The sequence below is a fragment of the Sorex araneus genome, chromosome 5, assembly GCF_027595985.1.
Source record: "Sorex araneus isolate mSorAra2 chromosome 5, mSorAra2.pri, whole genome shotgun sequence".
Taxonomy (NCBI): Eukaryota; Metazoa; Chordata; class Mammalia; order Eulipotyphla; family Soricidae; genus Sorex; species Sorex araneus.
In genome coordinates this window covers 58,857,042-58,878,657 of record NC_073306.1, presented here as the reverse complement: position 1 = coordinate 58,878,657, position 21,616 = coordinate 58,857,042, and the positions used below count along the sequence as shown (strand labels likewise).

The window sequence follows — 21,616 nt, the reverse complement described above, 5'->3', positions numbered from 1 at the left end:
CTGTATCACTGTCATCACTTTGCTCAAATGGGTACCAGTCTCCATTGTGAGATTTGTTACTGTTTTTCCATATCAAATACTCCACGGGTAGCTTGCCAGTCTCTGCCATGTGGGCGAAATACTCTCAGCAGCTCGCTGGGCTCTCCAAGAGGGGCAGAGGAATTGAACCCGGGTTGGCTGCATGCAAGGCAAACTCCCTACCCGTTGTGCTATCACTCTAGCATTGGACAGATTTAGTATTCCTTAGATATAAGTCTATAAAAGAGTATGGCTAAAAGGGTATGGCTAATGAAAGGGTATGCCAGATTATTGAAGCAAAATACAAATTGTAAACTACTAAAGAATGGAACCTTTCTATTAGTCATCTATTATCCTTATTAAAATATATTAGGAGTCCTGAGAATAGCCCAAAGGCCTAAGAACATGTCTTGTCTATACAAGTCCCTGTGTTTTACAGCTACCACCATATGGTACCCCAACCAACACCAGTTTCAGCCTTGGTGACCCCCCAAATACCACTGGATCCAATCAGAGATGCATGGCAGAGCTCAAGCACCAAATTAAGAGGCCCACACTGTTGAATTGAGTATCAAGGCAATGGTCCCAGGGTCCTGGACTCCCAAGCATCATTGGGCGGGGGGGGGGGCGGGTAATCCCCCAATTATATTCTGAATAGTTTAAAACAGTAGTAGCCAATATACTTTCGCATAGTATATCTGGGGTTGGCCTCCTGGAGAACCCCCATTCCTCAGTTGTCTGGCTCACTGTTTCTTCTGAGGATGTGGTCATGACTTTGACTTATTTCACTGGAACCACTAGATCTTGGACTAGAGTAGAAAAACCTGCAACTCAAAAGGCACATTTATATGGCTGGTGAGTTGTGATCACTTAGCAGAAAATCTCAGTTCCTGGACACATGACCCTTTTCATAGAGTGGCTAAAGTTGTCACAATAGGGCAGTTTTCCATAAGAGCTGATCGAAGAAAGAGAAAGGGAGCCACAGTTATTTTTGTGATCTAATCCTAAATGTCCAACTGTGATGTATCTTCAATGTCCTGTTAGTTACATAGGTTAACCCCATTCATAATTGTGAGAAGACCTTCAAATGGGAATATACATGAAGGTGAGAAACACTAGATGTTCCTTAGGTCAGAGGCTACTGTAGACTACCTTCTGCCCTTAATTGTTTAATTCAAAAGATACCCCCTTTATTCCTAGCCCCCATACACCCTTCCCCCCATCACATTATTCCACTGACATCAGTTCAGAATCTAAAATCTTAGTGTCCAAATCAGGTATAGATGTTAATCTCTTCCATATGCTTCATTAGGACTATTTTCCTGATCCAACAATCTATGAACTAAAGAGGCAAATTATTTTCCTGTTATGCATATAATAGCAGGGCAGGATAATAGCTATTGCTAGTTATTTGTTCATACAAAAAAAATGCCAAGCACACAGAAACTTCTGGAGAATACAAATTCCAAAACTCTGTTGGCACAATTGAAAGTTCTCCATTATGTTAGGTTCCCGCCTTTTGCAAGTTCTTGGTTATCCCCTCTGACTCATATTTTACTTATACAAAAGAAAACAAATTTCTAGCTGTAGTTTCCATCGTCTGACTTTTGATAGTAGATTGCTGGTGAATCCATAGTCTTTGCCCTCAGCTCCATGCCCTTTAACTCTCAGGCCTTTATCTTCTGAACTGATAGTAGATCTGCCAATACTATTTAAAAAAAACATGTGAGTCTACTGTAAATCTCACTGGTATTTATTCCATTAAAAAAAAGTGACATTCTCTTTTAGTTAATATTTTGTTTGTTTTACATTGTTTTTTGTCTTGTTTTTGTTTTATTTTTGTTTTTGCTGAGAAACATTAAACTTCTTACAAGATGCCTTGTTTGATTTGATTTTTTGAATATTTGGTAGGCCTCATCTTATATATATTTTAAAAGTCTGAACAAAGGATTTTATAGTGATACCCTTGATTTATATTATATAATATTTTCTCAAGAGGACTCTGAATTTGCTCTTAGCTTGGGAACAGTTTCTAAATTGTAGCCCTGTTTGACATTTGGTGAGAAGTGAATTCCCAAAACCAGTGAATGAGTGTTGCTCTGTTTGCTTGTTTGTTTTAAATGGGTTTTCTTTAACTTCTCTATTTTTTAAAAAGTTTTGTTATTGCAGCACAAGGAAACCAGATACTTTCTTTAGAACTTTTACTACAAATCTCCTTTGCTCTTTTCTACAGCTAATTAAATTGATGTTTCACTTTTCATACCTCACAGGTGAAAGTGCCAAGGCATAGCAAGGATCCCCTTTCCTCCCCATTCCTCCAATTTAAAAAAAAATTCTTCACTTTCTCACCAACACAACTTTCTTGATGATTAACCAATTTTCAGCCACAGTCAAAATCTCATTAATATTCTTTTCTTGAGTTCCTTCAGCCTCTGACCACTTGCCTGAATTGAAAGTTAAACCACTATTCATGGTTTTTTGTTGTTGTTACAGTAGCAATCTATCTCCAGGCACAAAAATTGGTATCATTTTGAATACAGATTCATTATATAAACAGTAAGAATTTTCCGCCTCAAAATTGACCCTGAAACACAGTGGTTTAAAACAGTAATGAATCTTTAATTTCAAATGCTTAATGAATTTGGAAACCAGAATTGGGTTAGTTGAAGGACACTCTATTATCCAATCTCTCATGGGCTTGCAGTCAGATTGTCAGCCTGGGAGGATCATTTGAAGAGTTGATGGTAGTTGGTGAGTTCAGGTAACAGTTGACAGAAAGCTACAGTTTCCCACTATGTGGTCTGCTGGGGTATCTTCATAATGTGGTTGCTGATGTGTCTCAGAGTGGGTGGTCTGAGGGAGAAAGTATGGGGCCTTTTTGGATCCAGCTTTGAAAGCATTATTGTTATTTCTGCAAAATTCCATTGACCACATGGGTCAGGCTTAGTCAGGGTGGGAGGAAACTACCCAAGACTGTAAGTACTAGGGAGTGTGAACTCATCAGAATTCTCATAGAGTCTGGCTATAACTTTCATCTTTCTGGGCCATTAAATAATAGTAGGTGTTAAATCTAGCTTTCTAGGACTGGTACATTAGCAATAATTCTTTCAAAACATTGGAGATAAACTGTGAATTTAGAGGTAATCACTTATTTGGGGGGGCAATTTTATATATATCCCTAAATGATGTGTATGATGCTTTCTTGATTTTTATATTTATTTATCATTGATTAGAACTAAGGAAGATGAGTAGTTCTTCCACAATCCTCCTCCCCAGTAAATACAGATCCACACACAATTTCGGTTCACCAAATATCCAGCATTTATATTATGACCATGGAAATGTAAAACAGGGCAGTCATATAGTATAATTCATATTAATTCTTTTTTTTTTTTTGGTGGGGGTCACACCTACTGGTATTCAGGGCTTGTTCCTGACTCTCAGCTCTGGGATCACTCTCGATAAAGCAGGCATCTTACTCACTATACTATCCCTCCAGCCCCCTATTAATTTTCTATATTTGTTTTTAGTTTTAATTTAGAGTTTGTGACTGTATTTTATAAACAAGATTTATAAAATGTGCAAATAATCCTTTCTTGGTTTTCTTTGGTTCTCGCTGTAATTTATCTCCAAGATTTGTTCTTTACTCTTTTCTCTACCTTGTAAGAAGTGGATGTTGGGAGGTCAAAGTAGTAAACTGCTGGTTTTGCACTGCTTATAGCTAACAGTTGAAAATAATTTTTTATTAAAGAAATATTTTCAAAATGTTACTTAAAGCTAAAATTAGGCTCATTTGGGGCTTCTTGGCACTTTGGGAAGGACCAGTTGCATTAAGTACAGATTCGCAGCACTGTAGCACTGTTGTCCCATTGTTCATCAATTTGCTTGATCAGGCACCAGTAACGTCTCCATTGTGAGACTTGTTGTTACTGTTTTTGGCATATCGAATATGCCATGGGTAGCTTGCCAGGCTCTGCCATGCGGGTAGGATACTCTCAGTAGCTTGCCAGGCTCTCTGAGACGGGAGGAGGAATCGACCAGGGTTGGCCACATGCAAGGCAAACGCCCTACCCGCTGTGCTATCGCTCCAGTAGTACAGATTGGTAGGTAATACAAAATTACCTGTTTGAGTCCATTGGGTGCTTTGTTTCTTGTGGGTATGTTTTTCATTCCTGGCGCATTATGATTCATAGAACCCCTTACATTAGAATTACATACTTGCTCTCATTCTTCCATTACCTTGCAAGCTCCATGAAGACACATTATATCTCTGTCAAGTCTAACTGAGTATAGAGAGACTTGTTAACTTACTCAAGACTTATAGTTAGCAAATAGAAGAGCCACAATTAAAAATTTCAAAGCCTGACTTCTTGGGGGCCAGAGAATAGTACAGGGGATACTTGCAGGGGCCAATTTAATCCTGGTGCTGCATATGGTTCCCTAAGCATTGCCAGGAGTGAACCCGAGCATAGAGTCAGGAGTAAGACCTGAGCAGAGTGAGGTGTAGCCCCAAAACAAAAAAAATAAATAAACCAAACAAATGAAAGGCTGATTTCTAACCACAAGCCAGCATGTTTATTGACTAACTCAGTGCAGTCCTTCAAACTGAAAATCTAAGACTTTATACAACTCCTAGAAGCTGTTATTAATTCTCGACTAGTAACAAAGGTTCATCAAAAGAAATCTTGTTTTCTATTTAATGCCCATCTATACTATGTATTGCTTTTGATCTTTTGATATTTTAATGGGTTTTGGATTTACTGTATTATCACTTTAATATACCACTATTTTAAAGTTCAGCAGGATACCACTTTACAAATAAATTCTATCTTTAGCATGGGCAGCCTATAGATTAATGGGAAGGATGAAGTAACCAGTTAGCCATACTTTTCAACAGATAAATTGGATTTTAAAAAAAAATTTCTATCTCGGGACAGAAAAAATTTCACAGGAGGGAAGTCATTTGCTTTACAAGCAGCCAGCCCAGGTTCAAAACTTGTACCCCATATAGTTTCCCCAAAGTTCTGAGCACAAAACTAAGATGCAGTAACACTGCCAGGCCTGTCAATCAAAGGGTAAAAACAAAAAGGGAAAAATTTTTTTGAGGATACAGATGCAATTTAAAATTTTTACTGAATACAAGGCCAGGAATTATACCTTTCTATTATGTAACTAGTTTTATTTTTTTTTATTTTTTTATTTTTTTTTTTGTTTTTGTAACTAGTTTTAGATATATCTGATGGCCCAGGCAAAGGTATTTTGGTTTGAAAACTCTCCTCTATTTTGGGATACCCGGAGGCTGAAATTTCCCAGCCAAACTCCATCTCCTTGTCTTGTTCTTTGTCAGATGAGGCAGAACAAGACAGTTCCACTCTGCTAGACAGTCAAGTTTTCCAATTCCTTCTTCCCTGGCTCGGAGCCCACCCTGGCTTTCATCTTAGAGCCCACCCCGAGCCCACCCCAGCACCATGCCATCCCATTCAAGCCAGGATTCAGGAAGGTTCTGTTTAGCATGCTGCTCGCTCCCCTAGATCTGCGCTCTTCACCTTGGCAAGGTCTCTTGGCAGGAAGCCTCCTGTCCACTGCTCACTTGGGTCTCTGGGAGTTTCTCAATGGCATTTGCATGCGGCTTGTGTCCTTGAGCTTCACCGTGCAGCAACAGGCCCTGCATCATAAAATGTCCATGGTCCCTTCATGTCCAATGTTTAGAGATTGCTGCCCCCCACAGCAAATAAAGGCACTTAGGGTGGTGTCTCTTGCCAGTCCTTAAGAGGAAAGAGGCCTCAGTCCTTAGACGTGGAGTGTTTCCACTTTTCTCTTTCAGAAAGGAGCACAGCTCCTTTCCTGGGCATCTTAGGTTTGGTGACATAGTTCATAGTTTACCATCCTAGGGAAAAAGTAGGACATGAAAATAGTTGGTGCTGTGATGAGCAGAATCGTGAAAATATCTAACAAGATCTTCCTAGTACCTCCTAGCACCTTCCAGAACCTGTTAACAGACACTCTTACAATGGTACAAAGAACTGACATCAGTGTGGGATGTGAGTCATACCTGAAAGAGAATTCTTGGCTTTTGAAGTAAAAAAGATAAGATAAACTAAAAGTTACATAATGCTGTTTAAAACAAGGTCATTTGGATGTTGTTATCATATGGTGCTCCAAGTATTCAGAATTGGACAAACATGGTTTGAATATCCTTTCTGCCCTAGAAATTCACTATGTGAATTTCTCAAGTTATTTTTGTCCTCAAGTTCCTCATCTGTGAAATATAAGTCATGAGACCACCCTCATCTGGGTTTTGTAAGAACTATAACATCACATACCATGATCCTAAAGCATGGAACAAGTATACAGCTTATATTCAGTAAACAGAACTGCTGTTTTTATGATGCTGGGAAATCGGTACTACTACAATATTACTAAGAGTAAATCAGAATTCTCATTATTATTATTATTATAAATGTTTCATAAATCTATACTATACTAGAATTACAACAGACTTCATAAGCCCTCTCCAGCATTTTAGCAATACTGATTTAGCTAAATTGACATGCTAATTGCAAATATTTTCTGGTATTAAAATGCATTCTGTGCTTTTATTACTTAGATTTGATTTGTTTATGGCTTTGCACACTGGGAAACATATTCAGATTCTAAAGTTCTTTAAATTTGACTTAAAACAATTATTTCATGAACAAATTAGAGTAAGTTGCACATTCTGTGTGAAGAACCAAGGGCCACAACCAAGAGCCATGTGAAAGAGGCGAGGCGAGATATTTCTAAACCTAAGGATTTTTTTTTTTTTGGTGGTGACTGGGTGAGATCCTAATCAGTGCTCAGGGGACTTGGTCACTGCCAGAGATACTTATTCAATGGGGTCAAATGCTTTGAGGATATAAAGCTATTTGAGCTTTGTGTACTAAAGGTCTTCAGGACACCTGAGTGGTAGTCAGGCCTTCAGAGTTGACTGAAGTGATGTAGGGTGATGCAGGGGGTCCCAGGGATTAAAATGGAGTGCTCTGTCTTGTACGTCCCTGGCCCTTGTCTAGATACCTAAATTGTCCTATTAAAACATAACTAACATGGGAGGGCTGGGACCCCCCAAGTTCTAAATGCAGGAAACTTGTTTGAAATTCTGTTTTATGTCAAAATTTCATGTGGCTTTTGCCCTGTGTTCCATATTTCATGTTTATTATCTGGTGGGCTTGTGCGATAGCACAGTGGGTAGGGCGTTTGCCTTACATGCGGCCGACCCAGGTTCGATTCCTCCATCCCTCTTGAAGAAATAGGCAAACTACTGATAGTATCCTGCCTGCACAGCAGAGTCTGGCAAGCTACCCGTGGTGTATTCGTATGCCAAAAATAGTAATAACAAGTCTCACAATGGAGATGTTACTGGTGCCCGCTTGAACAAATAGATGAGCAACGGGACTACAGCACTACAGTGCTATCTCACAGAAAAATGTTCCCCCTTCAATCACCAAGGGCAGTGGTGGGGAGCAGAGCACAGAAATCATTTGCATCTCAGCATGAAGGAATGGCAGTCTAAATTTTTTTTAAATGAGCCTAAGTTCTTACACAGAATATAAAGATAGATTCCAGGCACATCTGGAAAATGGAATTTAGAAAAATAAGGGGGTCAAAAAGAGCAGAGGTCGAGGTAGAGATCCAGGCTGGAATCAAGGGATGGAAACTTTAGGAAAGCTTAGAAAACCTATCAGCTATGAACCACATTGACCTGTCAAAGGTGTGGTGGCCTTGTGGCTTTATTTCAGGAAATTAATTGGCTCCAGGAGTATAACACGTTAGCCTCCTGCCAATAGGGAGCACGTTCCATCAGGACCACAGTTAGGATATTTAATCTTCTGTCCAGAAGGTTAACATGTCCTTGATTCCACTTCCTCCTCCCCCAGCCAGAGTCCATTTTCTCACTGGAGTCCTTACCGGGACAATGACATTCAAAAGAAAATCTCAGTGTTATGCCCAGGCAAGTTTCTGGCTATACAGTGTGTCTGAATCCATTTCTCACACTGTGGCTTATTGTCATGCATTTCCTAGCAACATCTATCTATTACACTGAAGTGGAGTTTGGCATCACTGGGAGACTGCATGTAAAGAGAAGACATAGAACAGTTTAGAGTTAGAGTCTGCCTAGGTGTTAGGTGTGACTACTTGCATGATGGAGAATTCTTGAGCTCCTAGTGGAAGGAGTCACTGAAAGTGAAAGCACCTATTATCTCTGTGCAAATCCGAACTCCTCTGGTGTGGGATTGCAGGAGAGTGCCCAGGGCGCAGTTCCAATGGAAATAGCTTTCTGTTCTGTTTCTAAAGGAACTGGGAGGGATTGGCAGGCATGCAGCATTTTTATTATCATAATGGTTAGAAACAATATCAATGACAGTCACAGGACTGCCGTTTCTTGAATACAAAACTATTGGGATCTTAGGATCTGTGCTTTATAGATTTCTGGGTAGTTTTAATGTGTTGCAATCTTCTACCCGGTATCCAGTCCAGCATAGAGAACCAGGAGGCCAAAGAACCTTCCATAGATTTGTGGCTATGTGGCTGTGTTGCTTTTGTAGTGAAGGCCAAGTTACAGATACTATTGAACCTCAGTTTCCTTGATGGAAAGATGGACTCAATAGGATTAAGAGTGTGATTTGTAAGGAGAATAAATGCAGACCAAATGTTGGGTGAAGTGCTATAAAATAAATATCAGCGATGGGTCTGGCACCATAATTCAGTGGGTAAGGTGCTTGTCTTGCATGTGGCTGATTTCAGGTTCAGCGCAGGCCCTATATAGGGTCCCCGGAGCCTCATCAGGAATGATCCCTGAGTGCAGAGCCAGGAGTAAACTCTGAGCTCTGCCAAATGTGGCCCCCAAACAAACAAAAATATAGTAACTGTCATTATTAGTGGTGATGGTGTTTCTATTGTTATCATCACATCCTCAAGCAGGTGATGGAAAACACCCACTAAGAAAATAGCATAGCTGTTATTCTTTGTCACTGTATCATTGTCATACCATTGTATGCCGATTTGCTTGAGCAGGCAACAGTAACGTCTCCATTCATCCCAGCCTTCAGATTTTAGCAGCCTCTCCTTACTTGTCCTTCCCAATGGTGTTGTATTGGAGGATCTTTCAGGGTCAGGGGAATGAAATTCGTTGTTGTTACTGTTTTTGGCATATCGGATACACCACAAGGAGCTTGCCAGGCTCTGCTGATAGCTGTTACTTGTGACCAAAATATACAGAGAGAGAGCGCCCATGGAATGCGAAAGAATATTTACCTAATACCCATCTGATAAAGGGTTAAAATCCAGGATATACAAGACACTAGTAGAATTGTATAAGAAAAAAACCTCCAACCCCATCAAAAAATGGGGAGCAGAAATTAACAGAAGCTTCCTCAAAAATTAAATAAAAATGTCAAAAGACACATAAAAAATGATCCACATTGCTAATCATCAGGGAGATGCAAATCAAAACAACAATGATATCATCTGATACCACAGAAATCGGTACAACAAAAAGAATAAGAACAACCAGTGCTGGCGCAGATGTGGGGAGAAAGGGACTCTCTTTGTTGGTGGGAATGCTGACTGGTCTACCCTTTTGGGAAAACAATATGGGCATTCCTTAAAAACCTAGAATTTGATCTTCCACATGACCCTGCAATACCACTTCTGGGAACCTATCCCGAGGGTGCAAAAAAAGCACAGTAGAAATGACATCTGTACCTATATGTTCATTACAACACTGTTCACAATAACCAGAATCTGAAAACAACCCAAGTACCGGAGAACAGATGACTGGTTAAAGAAACTTTGATAAATCTATACAGTGGAATACTATGTAGCTGTTAGGAAAGATGAAGTCATAAAATTTGCTTATAAGTGGATGGTCATGGAGAGTATTATGCTAAGTGAAATGAGTCAGAAAGAGAAGGACAGAGATAGAATGATTGCTCTCATTTGTGGAATATAATATAACATAATATGAAACTGACACCCAAGGCAGTAGAGACAGGGCCAAGAAAATTGCTCCATGGTTGGCAACCTGCCTCATGAGCTGGGGGAGAAGGCAGCTGGGATAGAGAAGGGATCACTAAGTTAATGATGGTTGGAGGGATCATTTGGGATGGGAGGTGTGTGCTGAAAGCAAATAAAGGACCAAACGTGGTAGCCTCTCAGAATCTGAATTGTAAACCATAATGCCCAAAAGTAGAGAGAGTGTGGGGGAAATTATCTGCCATAGAGACAGGGGGAGGGGTAGGATGGGGAGGATACTGGGTTCATTGGTGGGGGAAAATGTGCACTGGTGGAGGGATGGGTGTTTGATCATTGTATGACTGAAACTCATACATGAAAGCTTTGTAACTGCATCTCATAGTGATTCAATAAAAAAGAAAGGAAGGAAGGAAGAAAGGAAGAAAGAAGGAAAGAAAGAAAGAAAGAAAGAAAGAAAGAAAGAAAGAAAGAAAGAAAGAAAGAAAGAAAGAAAGAAAGAAAGAAAGAAAGAAAGAAAGAAAGAAAGAAAGAAAGAAAGAGAGAAAGAAAGAGAGAAAGAGAGAGAAAGAAAGAGAGAAAGAAAGAGAGAGAAAGAAAGAGAGAAAGAGAGAAAGAAAGAGAGAAAGAAAGAAAGATGAAAGAAAGAAAGAAAGAAAGAAAGAAAGAAAGAAAGAAAGAAAGAAAGAAAGAAAGAAAGAAAGAAAGAAAGAGAGAAAGAAAGAGAGAAAGAAAATAGCATAAATGTTATTGTACAATCTGGAAGCCTTGAGAAATAAAAGGTGTAAATAGTATAAAAACTCCTCAATAGGCACTTGCCTTAAGCAGGGTTCCCTTGGTACAAAAACCAATTTATTAGCTTAAGAAAAGGAGAAAATGGGCTTGTGAGGTAGCACAAGGGGCAAGGTGCTTGCATTATATGCAGATTACCTTATTCTATCATATACCCTGCCAGGGGTGAGTCCTGAGCACAGAATCAGGAGTTGGCCCCTGAGTATTGCTGGCTGTGGCCCGCCTCCCAACCCCCTCCCACCAAGCCCTGCTGCTCCACCCCCCAATCTCTGCCCTTTAATGTACATGCACAGAGACACACACAGACACACACATACACACATACACAGAACAGGAGGGAAAATATCATATGTCATTATGGTCAGGAGGCAGTTTGGTTTTGAGGTGAAATGAAACCATACATAGGAAAGATAGCAGGCAATGGGCTGCTCTGTGGATTCTTCCCTTTTCAGTCCCTCTCATCTTTTTGCTTCTCAAACTGCCTTTCTTTATGTAGGCTTAGACACTATAATATGTTCTGTATCATTCAAATCCCTACCCCCCCACACACATCACATATATGTATTCCTTTATTTGAGACCTCTTTCCAGTTTTAGATAGGTCTTATAGACTGGGAAGGGGCAGGAAGGGTCACAAGGGTGACAAAGTGAACTGGACACACACAGAGATCTATGAGAATAGACAGGTTGGTTTTCAGAAAGTGTCCATTGCTCCCATGGGAATTCTCCAGAGTTGTCCAAAATAACAGGTAGTCTTTGAGGGTCATATCAGGTCTAGGCCCTGCTCAGCACTTACAGGAATTAAGCAGAAGGCTCAGTTTTAATTCACGATGACAGCTGATTAGCATCACTAAGTGCTAACTCTAGGCCAGGTACTATGCTAAGTACTTAATTACTTTTAACTTCGCTATGAAGTGAACATAGATTTATCTCCATGTGACAGATATGAAAACTGGTGCCCAGAAAGGGGGAGTTATTTCCCCAATTTACACTGCTTGTAACAGAGGAATATCTGACTTCAAAGTTCACACATTTCAAAAATGTTGATCAGGCCTAATTTAGCCAACACCTTACCCATTTTCTTGCATGTTATTAGTACTTAATTCCTTTATGGTCTAATAATACTTCATTACATGGATATTCTACATTTTCTTTATCCATTCATCAGTTGACATACATTTGTCCCATTACACATGCATGTTTTGTCTTGGCTTTGTCATTTCTGCTGCATTATCAGTATGAATCTAAACTGAATCTATTTCTTACCACCAACAACTTGACCTCCTAAATCTCGAGTCCTTTGCAAATCTACTTGGAGGAGTCATTTATTATCATTTTGACCCCTTGACCTAAGGGTTTATTACCTACCTTAAAATAGTCCCAGGATATGTATCTCATATATTTATACCTTTTGCACAGTGCCAAGGGAACATAGAGTCTTCTTCTCATTTTGCCATAAGATAAGCTCCAGTTGTAGAGTTAATGGTCACTTCACATGCCAAGGACCGTTCCCATGTTGATTCTGGGAGAACTTTCTAATATCAACTATTATTTTAAGATATATGATCTTGAGTTGTTTATCCAACTTTTAAAAGATCTGTGACAAAATAGATATGACTTAAAATCTGACATTTTAACCAGAATAAAATGTACATAAATCACACGCTCAAAGGGATGATGATGATGATGATGATGATGATGATGATGATGATGATGATTAGTGGGATTTGGTAAATCCGTAACATTGAGAAACTATCACTTATATTGCCAGGATATTTTCTAGGAAATATTAGGAAACCCATTAAGCAGTCATTCCCACCTCTTTCCCTTAGTCCTGAGCTACCACTAACTTGCTTTCTGTCTGTGTAGATTTGCCTATTCAGAACATTTTAAATAATAGAACCACAAAGTTTGTAGCTTCTACTGACTGTTCTTCTTGTATTAAGCATAATGTTTGCAGTTTCTTCCATGTTATTAGTATTTAATTCCTTTACGGTCTAATAATACTCCATTACATGGATATCCTACATATTCTTTATCCATTCATCAGTTGACATACACTTGGATTATTTTCATCTTTGGCTATTGTGGAGAGTGCCGTTATAAACATCATAGACAATTGTTTCCTGAAACACCTGTTTTCAATTCTGTTGGTTAAATAGCCAAGAATAGTATTGCTGGTTCATATGGAAATTCTAAAATTAACTGATTGAGAAGCTGCCAAGCCCTTTTCTACAGTGGCTGCACCATTTTACATTACCACCAACAATGCAAGAGGATTTCAATTTCTCCACATCCTCGCCTCCAGCATCAACTTTTGACTTGCAGAATGAGTTTTATTATAACAACTGGGGGAAATACCTGAATTATTTAGGCTTCATTTATTTAATGAGATCATATTAAAGCAAGAACTGGAAACTTGTGAGCATTTTAATGCAAAATACATCACAGAATTTGAGATACATGGAAAGCAAAGGTTGTTTAACATGTAGGAATAAATTTGATCATTAGTTCATATCTATGGACCATATAAATGACAAGATCATAAAATCTGTGGAGCTTCTTGTGGGAAGACTGTGCCCTATGATATGATTCATTTGGTATTTTTTCTATAAAAAATGTACAATAGCCCATCTCAGTGACATCTGGACTCGTCAGCATAAAATGAGTGTTTAGGGTCATATTATTATTTCATGTTCTATACTTCATCTGATCTATAAAAACATAGACACAGTATGGTTAGCAGTTATTCTTATTCTGAAAACATTAAAAAATTTTATGTGTTATCTTCTAGTTCCGCTAATGACACAAAATGTTGAAACCATTTTCTTTCTTCTGCCAACCCATGAATGTGCCACACTTATCTGAAATCCAAATAAGTATTCATCAATATACAGTGAAATTCAAATGAGCACTTTATATATGTATATATATACACACATATATACACATATGCCTGCTATAGAACTACATGTTACTTCAAAATAACATGAAATAAAGTTAACAACACTTTATATTCAGATCCACCAACCAAAGAAACTTATTTTGTATGACTCAATAGCCCTACCCAGCTAGGTAAGAAAGCATATACACATCGTTCTTCATTTTGTAATCCATCATTCATTTTATGAACAATGTTCTCTGTTTGCAATTTTATAAACTGACTGTGGAAGAACCTGCATGACATCTGATTCCAGTATGATAAAGTGGTGGAGGAGACAAGGTAGAGTGAAGTTGAATTTTTCTTTTATTTTTTTCTTTTGAAAAAAAAATTTATTCAAATATATGTATACTACTATAACTACTATATTTAGAGCTAAAAACATTGATGAAGTGGAAAAAGCACTATTGGAACTTATGAAATGTGAATTGCCTAAAACAATCTATTGCTGCCTTAAAAAAAAACTATCCCTAAGCTAAGTAGTACAAAGGAATACCTTCTATGCTCATAGTGCAATGGGTCAAGATTTTGGGTTGTACAATGGGGAGGTTCTTCTCTGCTCAGAGTGTCTGTGGCTCTATCTGGAATGACTGGAGTAGGAGAGAAAGAGAGCTAAAGTCTTGGATCTGAGTTGTGGCATGTGGCTAGATCTTTGCAGCATGTCTTTCAGGATAGGGATGGTCAAGGTGACTTCTTCACTCAAACATCTGGAACCCTAGCTGACTGGATGGTTGGGAGAATGGAGGCTGACTGGGCATATCTCTTTCTTTCTTCACATAGTTTATGCATGTGGCTTTCCCTAAAGTATAGTAATCTGGGGATAATCAGAATTTCTTATTTGACTGCTGACTTCTTCCAGAGCACGTATTCCAAGATTATGAGTTAGATGGGTTCTTATGACTCAGGTTTAGAAATCCCAGGATGTGTCTTTCACCTCTTGACATTGGTCAACTCTGTCACTAAGGCCAGTGAGACTCAATGGGACAAAAAAAATCCCAAATTTAAGATAATCTTTAATCTGCCACAAAGGGAGGTAGACATTAAAGTAATTATTGCATAAATAACTACTGCAGTGAAGGAAAGTACAGGCTTCTTTACAGCAATCAGGATTTCTTGATTACAAACGACAGAACCCCAGCCCAGATGGACAAATTGAAAGAAGGGTATTTACCGACTTTCTTAATTGAGAAGTCTGTGACTGAATGTTGATGATGTAAGGACCTGGTCAAGAATCTCTTTTTCTTCTCTATAAGCAATATTTGCCTCTTCGATTTGGTTGATTTATTCTCAGGCAGCACTTCCTTAAATGACAGTATCATAGACCACCAGCTGTTTCAAAATTTTCACCAGTTTAAAAAATCTTAACTGAAAGAGACAATTAATCATACTTTAAGTTAACCATATTTAGCAATGGTTCTGGGATTAAGTCATATTCATCATGTTAGGATACATGTCCTCTTCTGTAAAACCTCCACTGTCAGGGTGATAAAATGGTTGTATGGGACAGTTCTAGACTCTGTGACCACCTCCATGGCCTGGAAATAGGTTACTTTTACTGGAAAAAGCAAGTGGGTTTTTGGATTTTTCCACAAACTAGAAATAGAGAAGTGGAAATAGAGGGGTACCAAATGGATATATTTATATATACAAAACCCTGCTATATAAGTCTAAAACATAGGTAACCTGCTGTGGAGCTTAGATCCATATATACTATTTTCAAATAACTTTGGGGAAAAGGAATGCTTGATGAGTATCATATCCATGTGTTTGAAAGTAGAGGAGGAGAAAGCTTGATGATGGTAGAAAAGGTGTCCTGAGCTATCCAGAAGTTGGTCTTGATCTCAGGTTGATCACAGGATGCCTCTTTGTTTCTCTTACACTTCCTCTCTATTTTCCTAGGGCACTTGCCTTGCACACGGCAGACCCAGGTTTGATTTCTCTGTCCCTCTCGGAGAGCCCAGCAAACTACCGAGAGTATCCTGACTGCACGGCAGAGGCTGGCAAGCTCCTAGTGGCGTATTCGATATGCCAAAAACAGTAACAAGTCTCACAATGGAGACGTTACTGGTGCCTGCTCGAGCAAATAGATGAACAATGAGAAGACAGTGCAGTGCAGTGCATAGTTTCCCTTATAGTTCAGTGGGTCCAAACCTTCTTGTTAAGATAGAGAGCATATAGACGAAGGATTTATAAATTCAGTGTCACTCCAAAGAGCCAGGCCCTCTGAAGTCTCTGCCATTTTACCTTGGCTGGTGACCATGCAAATAATTGATTGCCCTGTGAGATCTCTTAGAATTGCTTAGTTTATGGCTCCTCCATAATTGTTTACTATTGGATTTTTCCCTTTCAGGGTCATTCATATAGATTTTCATTCTACCCATATAATGGATTGAAAGTAAGCCAATGTTTCAAAGAAATCCCTAAACAGATTTTTGGAGATTTTTGCATAACTCCTTCCCCTTCAGCATTCTGGCAAATTATAACTGACTCAGCCTTTCTGATCTAATCACCAATTTAGGAAGAATGAAGAACTCTTTGGGCACACCTTTTGTCTGTGTGAAATCTAGACATCACTTCCTTGCAGAATGTTTGGTGCTAAGATTGAATTTATTTGGTTTGTGGACCACACCTGGCTATGCTCATGGCTGACTCCTGCTTCTGTGGTCAAGGGTCACTTCTGGTTTTCATTAAGGGACCCTATGTGGTGCCTGGGACGAGACCTGCATCAGCCACATGCAAGACAAGTGACTTATCTACGGAACTATACCTCCATTCTGTATTTTTTCCCTGTAGGATCATAATCCCACAAAAATCCCTCATTCTCTTAGTCTGTATACAAATCATTGCTTGTATGACACTGTCTCAATTTCCAGTTATTTGTAGCAAGCAGGCAATCTGAATTCTTGCACTTTCTTATGGTCAGAGGCAGAAGTCCTCAGTTATTTGGTTGCACATTTATTTTCTTGATGGTGATACATTTTTCATTCTTACATATATAGCTAGTAGAGTGACTCTGCAGAAACTTCCTAGAGTTTGCTTATTTTTGATTTGAGAATGTATATTTTTCTCAAAATTAGAGAAATTCTCTAAGGAAAAAATTTTAATTTAAGGAAATGTAAGGAAATCAATTTGACAATATTTATTGAACCAGTTCTACTTGCTACACTATTAGTTAGTAGTTATTATGCTAGTTATAATTGTAAAATAACCTTAGTTGAGAAAGTAGACAATATAATAAATAAGTGAAATGCTGACATCAATAACATGTCAGATGGCAAGTGTTATGTGAATCATAGAGATAAAATAATCCTTCTTAGCACACATGTGCCAATGATTGGAAACATGGCTTCTGTCTCTTCATAAACCTTAATAATAAGCCATCTGTTTAGAGACAAAGTAGCCAAGTATATTACCATAAATATAAACCTAATCTAGGGCTGGCCTCTCATGCCTTGTTAGTGTCTTTAATTTACACTATGACAAAGTCATCTTCAGGGTAGTATTATTTCTACTTTATTTGCTACTTTAAATGCTACTTATTTCTTTTCAGACACCCCAATGGAAGTGACTGCTCCATGAGGGTTGACATCATAGTTGGTTTTGCTCATGATTATGTCCCAAAGTACTCCAGAAAGACTTGACATTAGAGAGAGTTCAACAAGTATTTTATCTGTCAAGCACATATGTTGAAGAGATGTATGGTTGCCTTGGTTCCTTGATACCTGCTTGATTTTATACCTTGTATGTGCCCTCTCATGAGAATTCTAGACAATTTCTAAGTTACCTGTTATGATTTTATTTTCTCTTTCTTTGCAGCTGTGCAATCACTGCATACCCTAAATGACCAGATATCTCATTTTATTGTCACCAAGTCGAAGGCCCTGGAGGAAGACAAAGATCCTTTTTTACCTTCTGAGAAGGAGACTCTGAAGAGTTCCATGATATTGATGAGGCACCTCTTAATGGATGCTCAGGTACAGAGATCAGTACTGAAATTCTATATAGACAACAATATTTTCTTTGGCGTTCTTTTTAATTGACACTAGAGTTGTGGTTGAACTACCACCCCATTAAAAAAAAATTGCCATGATGATACACAATCCTGTCAAAGACATTCTAATAAACTGGGTAGTGGATTTCTGATTAGTTATTATTTGGGATTTTCTATTGAAACAGCTTGTTTTTGAGTCAAAGTAATGGGGCTTAAGAATAATATATGTGTTGTCTCTGAGGATTAACAGATCTCCCTTTAGCCTCGGAAAAGTGAGCCATTTGCATACAAATTTGGCAGGCATCAGAGTTGGCAGAGGCTTTGGAGCAGAGCAATACTTATCCCAAATAGCATCACTGAGTAACTAATGAATATTTTGGTACATTTGATGCACCACCAAGTAAGCGAATCAGCACTTTAAAAAAAATGTTAGCAATGAATTAATTACAGAAGGTAGTTAGCTCAATGCATGTTATTGTTGAGATGTTATTCCTCAAGGTTTCTCCTTGTGCACTATTTGATTGAAATATTTTAAAATAATCTAATCCTTCTGCCTCTGTTGGTGGGTCTCTCCAGATATGTTGTTAGGCGTTCAGAAACACCGGGTGTTTTTAAGAGAACTGATACGTCGTGGGTATGAGTGAAGCCAAACTCAACTAGATTTCATTGTCATTCCTACATCTTTGGGATCTGTTTAAAGCGTTTGGAGTTTGATGATTTTGTGTTAGTTTTCCCTGGAGCTTTCCTCCTGAGCTTGTTTTCTGTTCTACAGCAGAGAGGTCAAATGGCTGTCAGTTTCCTGCGTTGTGCAGTGTATTCGATTTTGAACTGTGGTGTCGATTTTGAACTGTGGCGCTGCTGCTTTCGTGTCTACCATGGTGGTGTTTTATGCTTTATTTTTTAAATCAATCCTGAAACCTGGATCTTGTACCAATAAGACTTTAACTGCCAGGGCTTTGTGAATTTCTCACCTGTCAATGTTTGAAGCCTTCCTAAGAGGTTTTTGTGCCCCTGGACTGAGATGGTCTACATTATGCAAAGCCTTCCTTTGTTATTCACCATTCTCCTTCCCCTTCACCCCCTTATTAAGGGCTGCCCATTCAGCTTCTTTCTCTCCGAACCTGTCTTGTGGAGAATGGAAGCTACAAGGGCCAATTTTAAAACTCAGAGGGAAAAAAAGGGGTGGGTAGATTTAGAACAATTTACTAAATAAAAGAAAGCAAATTGTTCTTGAAAAGGCCAGCTTTCCTCAATGCCTGAACTCAGTCCTATAGCTAACACCCCAGTCAAGGGAACTATCTAAATGAATCCTGAAAAAAACATGTAAACTCTGCAAAATTGAAGGGAATAAAAACCAATTCATCTTCCCCTCTCCTTCGCATATTAGTTGATGCATGTCTAGAACTAGGTTTCAAAAATGTTTGATGTTGCCAATGACATACCTTTCTCACCCTAAATGCTGAACTCCTTTGACAACATTTATTCTCGTGGTGTTGATTAAAATGTGTCTGTTGTTTTCTTTTTAATTGAAGGTATAAAATATCATATAATGTGGTTTTTGTGTATGAGCATTTTATTATCTCATTTCTCCCCTATCCCAAATCAGTGCTTGCCAGAATGCTCTCACTTAGTTACTGGATGAAAGGGACAAGGATATTGTGGCCATAATCCTCATCCTTGTCATATATTTGGAAAGGAAGGTGAGTTGGGATTTCTTGGTGGTAGGTAAATGGGGGAAGAGCGTGGCTGATCACAAAATTCAGACAGGAAGGAATTGTTCTGGGTTGAAACTACTCTCTTTGCCTCCCACTGTTCACAGATTCCACAACCTTATCTTGCAGACGAATATAGAATAAGGTGGGCTGTGATTAGTTTATTCTAAAAATACCACTCTCATTTATTTCCTTCTGAAACCATCGAGTTTGTGAAATGTTATTTGTAATTATGAGTCTAGGTCCATAGCTGAAGTCAATTAGAATTGTGTTACCTAACACCAAAGGCTCAGAGCACCTCTGAAATGCAATCTCTATAAGATTAGTATTGTGAAGCTTACAATGCAAAGGAACCCCATATTGGGGGCAGGGGGTGGCAGAGGTATCATGTGGTTTTGATTTAATGTAGTTACCTAGAACTATGTTCATTTAAATGATCTTTATAAAGTGCTTCTGGAAATTTGGTTATTTCCCAAGTATGTTTTTTGGACTCTGGTTCTGACCTCAATTCTAAAGATGAATGAGTGTGCATATCTCATATTTTAAGGTCATCAGTTATGAGAGGTCAACAGAATATAAATATAACTTCCATGTACTTCCTTTCATTAGGCTGAATTTTAGGATATTGAGAGATGTCTGATAGGATTATGTGTTGTAGAGTAAGCTGTTCAAGGGTGGTAACCACAACCCTTAACTTGGTTGGTATTATTATGGTCTGCTCAGTCCTATACCCAAAGGACTTTTAATAGTATTGGATTATGATGAAATACTCTGACATCAGCTTGCAAGTTGAATGAAGTCAAGCAAAAAGTATTCCAGAAAACCTGGAGGCTGCTTGGAGAGTGACTGTTTAAAAGGCATAATCGATTCAAGTCACATCTGTCTTGGAAGCAATAAATCCTGCTTAGGAGAATGTCAAAGGCAAAAGCATTGCTGGGCTATGAAATTCCACCTCTGAGGATTATAAAACAGTATGCACAGAGCAAACACATCTTCCAAGTATAATAGGGGTGCCAGCGATGATTGGCAGGCCTGACAATCCATCCCAGAGAATGGAATCAGGAAGAAACATCTTACATGGACAGCCCAGAAGGCCTAAGATTATTTATTCATTCCCCAAATGTTTCCAGCATGGGGGCATCTGAACACTGCTGCAGAGCACCTCTATTTGCATCCCATTTTCTTTGTAGTTCAGGGCCCCCAAATTCAATGAAGTGTACCATTCAGACTGCATTTGAAACCTGATCTTGTGACTTTTATTCCCGAGAGCTATATCTAAACCCAAACTGCCGACTCAGCCTCATAAGCAATTAGATTCATAACACCGAAGAGGCAATTCTTTCTGGTACAGATTAATTCTTTTACCCGTACTGTGTGACTCTGCATGCTAAGAGGGGTTGATTGAAGCAAATTAAATCTCCTATTGGCAGTTCTCTCCTTCTTTCCCCCTAAGACCTAATATCATTATTTATTAAGGTTGAACAAATGCTTGGGAAAACAATAAGATCACTTTGTTGGCAATCGGGACCTCCTCTGGAGACTCGGTACTAAAAGGCAGTGACTTTCCACTTACTGTGAAGGGCTCCTTCTACTGGCCACAAATATACGGTATCCCAGGAAAGGCCTGTGTTCCAAGCCTGGCAGCTCGTAGGGCTCCTCTTTCTGAAAACTGGTTGCCAAGATTGAAAGAGAGAACTTGTCTTAGGAGGCTAGGTCCATATCTGGAAATAAAACATACAAGTATTTAAAACATAAATAACACAATGATCATTCTTTTGTGGGTCTGGGCTGGGCCACACCCTTATGTGCTCAGATGCTATTCCTGGTTTGATGCAGAGGATGGATCATATGTGATGCTGGGATTTGAACCAACGTTGGTGGGTCCTAAGGTACCTTTTGTACTATCCTTGTGGTCCCAGTGATTACTTCTAAGCAAATCTTCCCCTAGAGACTGGCAAAAGTCAAATGTGAGGCAGAAAAAAAGGAAATGAGCCTTATCTTTAAGGCTTTCCTTTCCTCCATTCTCTTCTTCTCATCCTTGCTCCTTTGGCTTCCTTTTCCTTCCTTCCTTTCTTTCTTCCTTTCTTTCCTTCTTCCTTTCTCTCTCTCTTTTTTTCTCTCTCTCCCTCCCTCCCTCCCTCCCTCCCTCCCTCCA

At 38.9% G+C, this 21,616-nt stretch overlaps 1 protein-coding gene across 2 annotated transcripts in view; it reads left to right on the top strand.

Annotated features, from left to right (window-relative positions):
• The window catches only part of KAZN (kazrin, periplakin interacting protein), a 1,155,223-nt gene that overhangs the window by 269,748 nt on the left and 863,859 nt on the right, over window positions 1-21,616 (top strand). For both annotated transcript variants that reach the window (XM_055138793.1, XM_055138795.1), the window contains exon 2: window positions 17,575-17,732. In XM_055138793.1, the coding sequence (XP_054994768.1) occupies window positions 17,575-17,732 (158 nt within the window). The remainder of the gene's footprint in view (window positions 1-17,574; window positions 17,733-21,616) is intronic.